The following is a 13,500-nucleotide window of genomic DNA, read 5'->3' as shown; positions in this document are numbered from 1 at the left end:
TTCAAATATTATATAAATATATATTATATATATGTATTTTCTTACAATTTTGTATTTTATATTTTTTTTCGTTTTAAACAATTAAATGTTAACAAAATTTGAAGGATCATTATGAATAATTTTATCATTAAAAAGTTAAGCAAATAATTGACCAAGTTTAAAAAAAATATATATAAAGGATATTTTTATATATACAAGTCATAAAAGGAAAAAGTTCTCATCTCCCCTTCTTTGCAATGGACATTTCATAATATAAATGCATTACCAATTATGGAAGAAATGAGATGTTATAATAAAAAAATAAAATAATAAATTATATTTAAAAGATTCAAACCATATATGACATATACATATATGAATATATCCATATAGATAGATATACATATATATGTACATGTACATACTTTATATAACGAATTTAATAAGGCATTTCTGCCTAATGAATCAGTTGACAAACGTATTCACTATATACTATTCAAAATTTATTAATTAAATATATGGTCATGTCATATGTCATTTTAATATATTATTATACATATTTTCGACTTTATGTAGATATGAGTGCGATCCATGTTTGAACAACTGTTCAAATTGTGTAGTTATCACTTTTGTAATTTTAAGTACATAAATATGTAAATATAACTAAATGTGTGTATATATACTTGAGTATACGTGTGTATATGCGTATGTGTATATTTTTATATTTATGTATTATTATGTTTTTTATTTTTATTTTCTTTTTTTGTTACACTCTCTAGCATTGTTAGATTCCCTAATGGGAAAGGACAGAAACGAAACGGATTCAAAAAAAAAACACACTTTTAAAGATGAAAATGTATGTATGAAATAAAAATAAAAAAATATATTGTGTTGAACATACTTCATATATATAGCTAATATGATATGAAAATAATCAAATGTAAATATAATAAACGTTTAATTGAATTTTTTGAAGGTATGCAAATATTATTTAATTGATTTTTGTCCTCATGATCTTTTTCCAAATACAAAAAGTGATATAGGGAGGTACGTTTTCAAAATACATTATTGGTGCAAATATGTCAGGGTACATGTACATGCATATATACATACATACCTACATACGTACATACCTACATATATGTTCTAAAAATATCTGGGCATGTGTAGAAAAAGTCTACTGAATAGAGCAAGCAAGCACTGGCATAAAGAAAAAAAAATTATGTTTTCTTAAAAGTAGAAAAAATGCGTAATTCCTTAAAAGATTCCTATAAAGGAATACTTATATTCCATACTTTATTTAATTCACAATATTGTGCATTTTATTTTTTGTTTGCAGATGCAAAAACATACATTCAGAAGTGCTAAAAGAGCAACTTGAAAATGATGAAAATTATAAATATTATTTAGCCAAATATCAACAAAAATTTATGAGTAATTAACTTTTTCACATTTTTTTTATTGTATGTTATCTAATGTATAAGAAGGATAACAATACCATTTTTTTTTTTTTAGAAACATTAGAAAAAATCGTTGAAATGGCTGATATAAAAATACAAAGAAGCAGAGAAAAATTAAAGCAGTTGTCAGAAAATTCCAAAAATCCCCTTGATAAAAAGGAAAAGTAACAAATAAAAGCGAAAGACGGATGGCGAAAAAATTTATGCGTTTGTACAGGCATATATACATATATATATGTGCAAATATGTGAATGTTATTTTGTTTGCATTATTTACGAGAGTCTTTTTTTTTTTCTTTTTTTTTTTTGTTTTAAATTATTTATAGAATAGAAAGTATTAACAGCCACATATGCGACCTACTGAAGCAGGCTGAAGAAGCAGGAGAAAAGGTAAATTTTTTGAATTTTACTAATAAGTATTTTTGTCATCATTTTAGCAGGTATATTGTATATTTTAGTGTGTTTATTATTTATATTAAAAACGAATTCTATGTATTATTATTCTTTAAGGGAGATTTAGTAAAGGGTACTAGTTTTAACAACCAAATTACTACGTTACAAGCGGAAATTAAAAGATTGAATGAAGAACCTGATCAGACAAGTGAAACTAACTTGAAGGTATTGTATTAATTAGGAAAAGATTCGTTAATAATACGTATACACAGTTATTTACACATATATATATTAGCTACCTATGTATATTTGTACACATATTTATATACATATATATGTGTGTACATATCGGTTTGTTCCAATATTTTCCATAGGTATGCGAAGTATGCGGTGCAATGAAGTCAATAGGTGACCTCATTCAACGATTTGAAAATCATGTCAATGGGAAACAGCATTTAGGTTTTGAAAAAATAAGAAACACATTGAGTAAATTAAAAAATGAATTAAAAGAGAGAGAAAAAATTATTGAAGAACATCGAAAAACGAAACATTCTAATGAAAATAATCACTCAAAACGTGAGAAGAGTTATAGAGAACATGAACATAAAAGAAGATCTAGCAATCATAGAAAAAGCTCAAAACGTCATAGATCGCATGATAAAAGTAGTAGGACACACCACTCTATTAGGAGCAAACGCTCCAGAAAACATTCGTCAACCCACAGAAGTAAATCAAATAGCACTAGTCATTCATCCGATAGACATAAAGAGCGTTCTAATAGATACAATTGAAAAGACGCAAATAAAATATCGATTTCGTTTGCTCTTTAAGTAGATAGTAAATGAATATATAAACAAAAAAGTAAACATACATATGTGTACATATATTTACATATATATATTATAAGACGCGATTTATTTAAATGTACACACGCAAAAGTTCATTTGCAAAATGCATTAACCATATCTCTTTTTATGAACATAACATGCTATAGGATAAAATTAAAAAAAGATCATACGCACTTACTGTGTACATGTTAGTTGCCATTGTATATCTATCTTTATATTATTGTTTTGAGGAATATTAATAATATTACTTTTATTATTACCCATATGTAATCCTTTTCTTTTCTGTTACGTATAAATTTATTTCTACAGTTGATGTGTAAATCTTACCTATTTTTATTGTTCATTTCGAAATTTAATTATGCATAATTATATGTATATATATCCCATAGTGCACATTTAGTGCCTCTTCTTTTTCTTATGAATCAGTATATATATATATATGTATGTGTTAAATATTATATACATGTGCATAATTATTATTTTTTTATTTGTATTAACAAAAAAACATAAACAAAATTTTTTTCCCCCAATTTCTTGTCTTATAATAGAGAAATAATTAAGAAAACTTTTCTTCCTTTGCTTTTTAATTTTATGACTATAATGTCGCGTACACAAAAGTTCATATGAAAAATTTTATTTTAAATACTCTTGAGAGTGTCCAAAAGGTTAAAAATATAGTTATGTACGTATATGTATGAATAATTAAGTAAAAACAAATAAATATAAACAATGAAGGAAAAGGGAGACTGCAATAAAAAAAACTTATCTTATGAAAAAAATGAAGAAGTCCTTGAAACCTTAAAAAACAAAGTAATTATTATACATCTTTTTTTGTCTTTCTTTAATTTCTTTGAATATGAATAGTTCATATTTTTTTTTTTTTTGGCGATTTTTTTTCACGCATATACATACAAATCAAGCTATATTTATATAACACCACCATTTTATCATGTAAGAACATAGGTAAGAATGTTTTTGAGACACTGCAAAAACTTTTTTTGGAAGAAAAGGAGAATAACAACAGAAAATATGAAGATTTATCTGAGCATATAGACAAAATGAAGACATATTTTGATGAAAAAATTAACTCTCTTAAGGATAATACGCACGAAAATTTTGAGGAATTAAAATATTACTTAGACCACTTAAATAAAAGCAGCGAAAATAGTACAACAGAGAGTAACACTTTCAAGAACGATTTTGATCTAGTAAAGAATGACGTACTGAAATTAAAAAAGCAACAAGAAGAAAATATAAATCTTATCAAATCAAGCACGAGGACATACTTCGATAAAATAAAAAGCGTACAAGTGCATAATAAAAGTGTGTACGTATGAATGTATATGTGGGCACATAAATGTAGTGTACATGTATATGTGTGTATGTATGTAAGCGAATATTCTCGTATGTCTGGGTACGCATGCACGCACGTATGAATTACGTAGAACTTAAAACATTTAAAATTTTAGGATATGCTATAATTTTCTTATTTAAAATTTTTTTTCGTGTTTACTGCATTATAGATGCTAAATGTAATGAACACAAACATTGAAAACATAAGAGAGGAACTTACAAATTATAAAGAAAATAATCAAATTGAAAATAAAAAAAAGAATATTGAAATTCTACAACTAATAAATGATGAAAATGAAACATTAAACAAAAAAATGGAGGAATCCTTAAATTATGTAATGCTCTTTTTGTTGTTCAGTCCTCTATCTTTTACTCAACCCTCATGCATATATATGCTCACATACATATATACATACATGCATATATTTATATATGTATTTATCCATACTTACATACATTCATAGTTACATATTAGCGTATATCTATTTTCGTTCCTATTTCAAGTTAAGTACCCACATAACGGAAGTCAAAGAACATGCTTATCACTTTAAGGAATACATAGAAAATCAAATAAAAGATATAAAATACGAAAAAGAACTAAACAAAAAGGAAATTGATGAAAAAATTAATACTATATGTACAAATCAGAAGAAACTACGCGACGATTTTTATCCTTCTGCAGCAACTTAATCCAAGCGTGTAAATGCCCCTAGATATATACACACATGTAAGTAATATATATATAGATTTACACGTAACTTCCTTGAAAACATAGAAAGAAATCTTATACAATTTTTGGACATATTAATACACCACAGTATGTTCTAGCACATAAATGATTTATTCCTTTTGTGAAAATTTCACTAGCGGAAAATATTATATTATAAAAAATGAGTTTAAAGAAGTTCGATATATACCCTCACATATGAACATGTGCATACATACATATATACATACATACATACATACATACAAAGAATCATGTGCATTTTTCTGTACGCATATGTGTGCCTTCCTTTCAAAATTCTCCAATTACAAGACATTAATTTTTTTACTGTGCGCGTAGAACATTTCCTCCAATTTATGAACAGGAAAGGAGTAATTTACCTTATCAAATATATTCTTTCTTGATTTTAATATGTTTAGTTTATTAGTTAAAACCTTCTTCTTATTTGTTAGTAATCTAAATTTCTTTATATAGTAATATACTATTGTTAAATCTGTCGGGTTGTATAAATTATTATATTTTTTAAAAAATTCATACTTCTTCAATGAAAAGTTTTTATCCATAATGCTATAATATAAGCTTGTAACATTTTTATAATTCTGATTATACTTTTGATTAATATCTTCTAATGACTTCAATATATGTTTTATTTCTAGGTCAATATTGGCTACTTCATTTTTCATATTTTTTTCTGATTCTTGCTTTGTTTCCTCATGTATGTAAGAATTTTCTTCTACAATTCTTTTCTCGTCAACTTCAAATTTTAAATTATTATCAATACCATAGTTAACCACATCGAAAGCATGTTTTAAAAAATTGTATTTCTTATAGTAGACCTTTTCTTCCCTCATTCTTGTTTTCCTCCAACAATTTTTTTCATATGTTTGGCATAAAAAAGTAGTCTTGTGAATATTCAAACTTTTCCCTTTCTTATATAATTCTTTAAAAGTTTGTAAAACGTTCCTCTTAACTTTTCTTATCAGTGTCATTTTTGCAATGTCTGCTCATGCTGTTGCTGCAATGGTGGGGGGCAGTATATAGTATACACAGATTTAAAGACAAACAAGAGGGATATGCGTAAAGGAAGAAGTGAATACAAGTAAATGAGATGGTAAGAGGGTGAAAAGGCGAAGAGGGGGAAAAATAAAGGAGCAATGAGAACAGGAGAAGTGCAAGCATATAAAAACGTAAGATAAAAAGAAGTAAAGAAATGGAAAACGTATTAGTGAAAAACGTAAATAAAAGGAATCTTTGTAAAAAGCGATATTCGAAAAATTATAAAAGGTAAAAATTAAAATTTTATAAAAGGAATGAATCTGAAAAATGGTAAAAAACTCTTGGTAACGTGCCTCTTACAAAAGGAGCATATATATATAGAACTACTTTTCACCGAGAAAAAAGAATACACATATAGAAATTTATTTTATTTTTTTCTTTAAATAAAATGTATACTTTAAAAAAAATTGTTAAACAGCAAAAAAAAATTTCTTCTGAAAATAAAAAAAAAGAAAAAAGAATTCATAATTTTTGAAGTGAAATGGAGGTTCTCTAATAAGAACATTTTTTTTTTTTTTTTTTTTTTTTTATAAAAAATAAATTTAAAATTTTAAGATAATGCAGAAGATAATTATTCAAAGGGATAATTCGTAAAACAATTTTCTTCATCATAAGATGAAGAAAAAACAGCAATTGTGTTATTATCATCTAAACAAAAATAAAAATAAGAAGATATACATGAATCAATAATATAAGCAAGATGTTGATATAAAATATGAATTTTTTTATCACATATATCAAGTACATAAGTTGTGTAAAAGTTTCTATCAGACATTTCACAAACTTTTTTTACATTCGAATTTATAAAAATAAAAGAGTTTTGAAATTTATCTTCGCAAAAATTTGTTTTAGTTATACTTGTTGACTTGTGTAAGCCAGTAAAATCATATATTATTTTATCGCTTTTTTTTATGAATTTATGACCATAATTATCCCCGGATGGATATACAACGTTGTTATTATTTTTATGTTTATTATGATCAGGATATTTTTCTGCGTGATTTTGATTCAAAACAGAATAGCAGCTGCTGTTAGTAACTGACGTAGTTGAACAATAGCCAGGATAAATTTCAAAAAGTAGATTTAAAAGTCTACCATCATTTAATGCTACTATCAAATGAATAATTTGATTTTTATTTGCTTTTAGGCTCGTAATTGAATTAATTTTTACATTTTTTGTAATATAGTATGCATATGAAAAGAATTTATCTTCAACATTCTTGAAAATATTTCCACTCGAACTACCAAATAAGGATGTGTTACACATGCTACTCCTTCTAGTAATGTCACATGATGCATATAAGTTATCTTTATTTATTTTATACATATCCTCTACATTTCCTATAATGTATTCAGAAAAATTTTTTGCAAGTGAATAATCAATATCAGGATCATAAATAAATACTGAACCATCTCTTATTTGATCATTATTCATAATATTATTAACAAATTCTACCAATTTTTCACTTATAAAAATAAATACTATATATCCGCAGGAAGATCCTAAATATATGAAATTTCCCATTTCTCCATTAAACATTTTCCTTTCTTTATCGACATGTATATAGTTGAAATTGTAAATTAAACTGAGTTGTACATTTGCTTTATCCATATTATTAACATTATTCATATTACTTTTACTAGGCTTTTTTATTTTTATTTTTTTATTATATATTATTTTTTTTCCAGTGTATGTACTAATAAATGAGAGGAAGTAATCCTTATTTAAACCAACACATATTAAAGTTTTATCATCAGATAAAAAGTCAAAACATTTTACAGAATACGTAAAATAAGAATTACATATAGAAATTGGCTGCACTGTTGCCTCTTCGTCATGATCATCTAAAAATTCGTTGAGTGTATTGTTTTTTTCCATTTCATGAAAATAATTTTCTATATTACTAAAAAATTCTATTTTTTTAACTCTTTTCTCTTTTAATTCTTTAAGAGAAGTTTCACTAATATCATAACTATATACACTACCACTGTAAGTTAGTAAGGACAATATATTTTCACTATTATTCATTTTCATTAAAATTATTGGAGATGAAATATTTGTGAACACTCCTATGTATTCTATTAAATTATTTACTTGGGTTGTTTTTCTTTTAACAACATCTACATTTATTTCTAAAAGGTCACTGTTCATATAGTAACCATTCTTTTGTAATTCTTCATATCTTAAATTTTCTTCTTCTAGTATTTTTTTTTTTTTCATTTCTTCTTCTTTTTCTCTTTTATTTTTTTCTTCCTCTAACATATCTCTTGTAATCTTTAATGGATCTTTTTCATTCTTTTTTTTTTTGGAAATTCCGATAAAATTATCATAATACAAGTACTCTTCTTTAAAATATGCATCATAATCAGTATCTAATTCGTGAAATGAACTAAAATTTATGGTTTCTTTATTTACATTACGATAAGTAGACAATATGTTTTGTTGATTATTTTTATCTCTTTTTATAAACCGATTTGTAGGATTATCATAATCACCATTAACATCATCTATTATAATTTCCTTAACATTTATATAATTCATTTTGTAATTATCCTCTTCTGCCTTTTTTATCTTGCTTTTATAATTACTATTTAGAAGAAAATTTTTTTTTTCCTCACAAAAAACATTATTAAATAACTTATTAACATTGTTTATACTTAACATATCATTGTCTGAATCATTTATTTCTTTGAAATAATTACCTTTGGTGTAAATATCACATAAACTTATTAACGTTTCATCATCATAATTTTCACCATTCTGATCCCCTTGTTCTTTTGTATTAGCCTTCCCTTTTTTTTCTAAATCCTCCTTATGTTCTTCTGATTCATACATGGAAGTAATCCGCTCATCATATTCTTTTTCTGATTTTCTTGAATTTATTAAATTGTTATAATTAAAAATTCGTACTTGACTAAATATATCTGATGTGCTAATAAATAAATAATTCTTAGTACAACATATTTTACTTAAAGATTTTTTTTTCTCCTCATTGTTTATTTTAATATTTTTAAAAAACTTAAATAATGAATTGTATTTCTCATCTATGTTTATATCAGAGTCAGTGTCGTATAATTTCAAGAACGTCTTATGATCGCATGTCTTTTCTTCATTCTCTAGTAGGGTACTAGCCAGTTTTGTTTTTGTCCTTTTCATACTACTTTATAAAATTACTAATAAAATGGCAAAATAAACACATTGCAAAATTAACAAGGTAAAAAGGATAAATATTCACATAAAAAATAGCTATTAATAAATATTCAAATTACTAATCCCTTAACCCCCATGGAAAAACTTATTTTCAAATCAATTTACAATTTTATTTTCTTCAATATTATTACGTAAATGTATATAATGACAATCACGAATTAATCTCGTTCAGCTTATATTGTGTAATACAAACAAAATTTTTCCCTTTTACTTTATCCTCTTATTTATGTCATTTAGCCTCTTATTCATATTATTTAGTTACTTATTCAAATTATATCTTAACAATTACAAAAATTTCTTTTACTTCACATACAACAGTGTATAAGAGACTTTACATATTTATGTGAGAGGTATATGTATATATATATATATATATATATATATATATATTTATTTATTTATTTATTTATTTATTTATATTTATATGTAATTACATTTTTTATACGTAAGTAGTAAATGCTATTTATTTTTAAACTTTTTTGAAACTGTACTTACAGCTGAACGTCGTCGTTCGAAAGCTAGTAACAAATATTACAAGAAAATAAATTTCTTTGTAGGTGTTATTACAAATTGATCATGGTACAAATATAATTAATCGATTATTCCAGAGTTTTCACTAATTACTTCGTCAAATACGACAAAAAGAACGAAGTGAAATGATGTGAAAAAAAATAAAATAAAATGAAGAGAAAAAAATAAGATAAAATGAAATAAAGTAAAATAGGGTAAAATGAAATAAAGTAAAATAGGGTAAAATACAATAAAGTGAAATAAGGTAAAATACAATAAAGTGAAATAAGGTAAAATACAATAAAGTGAAATAAGGTAAAATACAATAAAGTGAAATAGGGTAAAATACAATAAAGTGAAATAGGGTAAAATACAATAAAGTGAAATAGGGTAAAATACAATAAAGTGAAATAGGGTAAAATACAATAAAGTGAAATAGGGTAAAATACAATAAAGTGAAATAAGGCTAAATAAAATTAAGTAAAACAATATTGAAGTCAAGAAAAAAATAATCTCATATCATACAAATTATAATACGCAAAATGCTGACCTCGCACAAGAAGAAAGATACTTATATGAAGGTGGAACTGAATTGATATTATTATATTTATACAGATAAACACTTATATGTTAATTTGTGAACAACAGTATAGTGAGTTAAATTAATTTTAAGCACAGAGGATATATACGAATTAATGTATGGTAAATATATATGCATATATATATAACTTATGCATCGTGAAAAATCGTTGATTAAGAAGTACATTTCGCGAACGTTGCAAAAATAAAAAAGGGGAAAGAATTATGGAGGGGCTTCTAAAAAAAATTCAAAAAAAAAGGATTATCAATAACGAATTACTACTAATTACGAATAACAAAGTACTAATTATTAATTAATAATTACCAATTACTAGTATTTGATCACAATAGTCAGTCATTAAGAGAATAATGATGAAACTTTTTGGTGCTAATGTTATTTGTAAAAACGAGATTCAACTGCAGTTTATGCACTTTTTTTGACTTATCTGAAAAGGAACACTCGACAGTTAATGGGAAATTTAATTTTGTTTTTTGATCCATTATTGCGTCATTATCATTATTATTATTACTACTTAAATCATTACACGTAAAAATATTTTTACTACTACAGTTGTTATTACAACTATTACCATCATTCTGCACATTTATCTTGCTGGGTTCCTTTTCTTCCTTATAATATTCCTTACCTAAAACATGGTTATCAGTATAATTAAAACTAATGATTATTAAGGCCATATTATTCTGTTTCTTTATAATCATATATTCGCTTCTTATAACAGTTTTAATAGCTGTGTTTTCATTTTTTAGTAAGTCATCTATCACTTCATCATAGGTGTCCAATACAAATTCGAACGAGTTCGATTTGGATGTACAGTTTTTAGGTATTTTATTTGTGTCTAATTTTTTTAGAAAGTTATATTCCACTTTTGGTATTATTTTTATATTCATTTCTACGCCCAGAGGATTTATCAAAATAAAATTCAGCACACCATGTTCTTTTTTTATTATTCTAAAATCATTAATATAAATTCTGGGTAAAAATTTCATAGCATTATTATTTAATCGAAATGATGAAGATAAATTAGAATTATGAAGCTTCAGTATGTACTGTTTACAAGTAGAACATCTCTTTGAATTTTTGCTTAATAATTTTGTTCTCAAAGGTTTTAATGCACTAATGCCCTTATAAAAATTATACGGGTAGTCGTGCATATGTTCAGTAGATAGATAATTCTTTATGTGAATAATTAAATTGCTAATATCTCTGTTTTTTGACTTGCCCATTTTGTGATCACCTTTGCATGTTTCGTTTACCTCGTTTTCTTTGCACGTTTTGTTTATTTCATCCTCTTCTTGCATTTTATTTGCTTTGACTTCTTTACTTATTCTATTTGTTTCGTCCTTTTCAACAGCTTCAATTTCATCATTTTTTTTGAAAGCCCTATTTAGATTATCATTTTTGTCTCTCCCATTTATATGATCTATATTTTGAGTGGTATTCCCACCCCATGTTTCTTTGTTTTCATCTAAACCCGCCTGACTACGATAAGCTATCGGATCTAAATATTTTACGTATTCATTTTCTAACTCAAAAATATCACGATATTTTTCATAATCTTTAATATGCTCAGCATTTAAAATATCCTTTAAAGTTATTTTGTCTATCTTTATATTTGATTTACATATTAATGAGGAATTTTCTTCTTCCCTTCTACCTAAGAATTCCCCTATTTTTTCTTTATTATTTATAGATTCATTTGATTTTTTGTAATAATGTACCTCATTGAACGAGCTCATATTTTCTATCTTATGCATGGTTATATTTAGAGCTGTTTTTTTAAGAACTTTTTTTTCCTTCAGTTCCTCATTACTTTTTATTAATTCATTTAATATATTTCTAAAGAAACATTTAAATATGCAATTTTTTTCAATGAGTATCATATCTCCAATTAATTCGTCTAGTTTGGTGTTATAGAGAGTGTTAATAGATGACCATAAACAGTATGGACACTTAAAATAAAAAATATTTTTTCCTTTTTCAAAAAATTTAGGGAAGCTACTATTCATTATTCTTTCTTCTTCTAATACATTACTGTTTTTGTCATGTGAGGAGTCGTCATTTAATGTGTTACTTTCTTTACAAACAATTTTTTTGGCATTATCCTTTATTGTATAACCGTAGGTGCACATATCTAATGGGGGAGAATTTACACTACATGTATCATTCGTGTAGTTCTCATCTTTCACATAATTTAGGGCATTCACATTATTTAATTCACTTCTCTCATCCTTTTGATCTGCATAATTACTACCTTTTGCGTGCTCAATATTAAGTATGCTCTTAATTGAATTGTCAAAAAGGTTTTGGGATATTGTTAGGCAACTAAAGCAAAAGGGACATTTAAAACATCGTAAACACTCATAAGAATAAACTGCTGATTCACTTTTTGTGTATATTTGTGTACAACTGTTACAATAGTAATACTCAATTTCATTTCTCAGATTAAACTCATTTTTAATTTTTGAGCATATGACACAAAAATATAGCTCTTTTAATTTAAATAATTTATCGTCCAATAATATATAGACCTTGTTTTTCATTATATGTTAGCTCGAGGTGGCGACAAAAAGGGGAGGGCGAGGGGGGAAATATAAGCATACACACACAAAAAAAATACAAACAGAACGAAAAGTTACAAAAGGGCAGACTTATAAAATGCAAAAATATAGAGTAATAAACTCCACACAAATAGGGTAATAAAATGCAAACATATTAAGGCAATGAAATTCAAACATATTAAGGCAATGAAATTCAAACGGGTTAAGGCAAATGAAATACAAACAAATTAAGGCAATGAAACTCAAACGGGTTAAGGCAAATGAAATACAAACAAATTAAGGCAATGAAATACAAACAGATTAAGTGAATGAAATACAAACAGATTAAGGCAATGAAATACAAACAGATTAAGGCAATGAAATACAAACAGATTAAGGTAATAAATTGTAAAGTATTAGGAATGAAAAAAAACAATTCATTTTTCCTTTTTAAAATTCCTCATATTTATAAAATAAACAGAAATATAAATTCATTTGAAATGAATATATTCTTTATTATTATGACTATAATTGTACAAAAACCCACACACAAAAAAAACAAAAACAAAAACAAAAACAAAAAATAATTATTGTATCAAACATATATTCTTTTTTAGGAATACATGTACAAATAAAACTTATGAGAAAAAGATAATGTTAATTTTTAATTAAAATTATTTTTCATTTTAATTTCCTTTTTTTTTAAAGATAATACATGTAAGTTTAAAGAATTTTATATCAGGCGCATCCCCCGAACTTTTTCTTTATTTTATGTTTTTATATGCTTAGTGTTGTGTTTATACATTAAAATTTTTTTTTTTTTCGT

At 25.1% G+C, this 13,500-nt stretch overlaps 5 protein-coding genes across 5 annotated transcripts; 2 read left to right on the top strand and 3 right to left on the bottom strand.

Moving 5' to 3' along the window:
* Positions 1-270: 270 nt before the first annotated feature.
* Positions 271-2,622, top strand: PmUG01_12064300 (U1 snRNA associated protein, putative; the record flags this gene model as incomplete). The annotated part of the gene is made up of 8 exons (XM_029006876.1): positions 271-286; positions 759-835; positions 956-1,026; positions 1,319-1,413; positions 1,504-1,603; positions 1,765-1,828; positions 1,949-2,056; positions 2,206-2,622. The coding sequence occupies 8 exons, from the start codon at positions 271-273 to the stop codon at positions 2,620-2,622; spliced, it is 948 nt and encodes a 315-aa protein (XP_028863322.1).
* A 786-nt stretch (positions 2,623-3,408) lies between these two features.
* Positions 3,409-4,722, top strand: PmUG01_12064200 (conserved Plasmodium protein, unknown function; the record flags this gene model as incomplete). The annotated part of the gene is made up of 4 exons (XM_029006875.1): positions 3,409-3,489; positions 3,600-4,010; positions 4,203-4,367; positions 4,537-4,722. 4 exons carry the CDS (start codon positions 3,409-3,411, stop codon positions 4,720-4,722), a joined length of 843 nt encoding a protein of 280 aa, XP_028863321.1.
* Positions 4,723-5,064: 342 nt separating this feature from the next.
* On the bottom strand, positions 5,065-5,748 carry PmUG01_12064100 (conserved Plasmodium protein, unknown function; the record flags this gene model as incomplete). Its single annotated transcript, XM_029006874.1, has 1 exon — positions 5,065-5,748. The coding sequence occupies one exon, from the start codon at positions 5,746-5,748 to the stop codon at positions 5,065-5,067; it is 684 nt and encodes a 227-aa protein (XP_028863320.1).
* Positions 5,749-6,386: 638 nt separating this feature from the next.
* PmUG01_12064000 (conserved Plasmodium protein, unknown function) lies at positions 6,387-8,972 on the bottom strand (the record flags this gene model as incomplete). The annotated part of the gene is made up of 1 exon (XM_029006873.1): positions 6,387-8,972. The coding sequence occupies one exon, from the start codon at positions 8,970-8,972 to the stop codon at positions 6,387-6,389; it is 2,586 nt and encodes an 861-aa protein (XP_028863319.1).
* Positions 8,973-10,466: 1,494 nt separating this feature from the next.
* PmUG01_12063900 (dynactin subunit 4, putative) lies at positions 10,467-12,677 on the bottom strand (the record flags this gene model as incomplete). The annotated part of the gene is made up of 1 exon (XM_029006872.1): positions 10,467-12,677. One exon carries the CDS (start codon positions 12,675-12,677, stop codon positions 10,467-10,469), a length of 2,211 nt encoding a protein of 736 aa, XP_028863318.1.
* Between the last annotated feature and the right edge of the window lie 823 nt (positions 12,678-13,500).

Source organism: Plasmodium malariae, assembly GCF_900090045.1.
Source record: "Plasmodium malariae genome assembly, chromosome: 12".
In the NCBI taxonomy this organism is placed as follows: Eukaryota; Apicomplexa; class Aconoidasida; order Haemosporida; family Plasmodiidae; genus Plasmodium; species Plasmodium malariae.
Note: the sequence above shows the minus strand (reverse complement) of the source record. Positions and strands in the feature narration are given on the sequence as shown.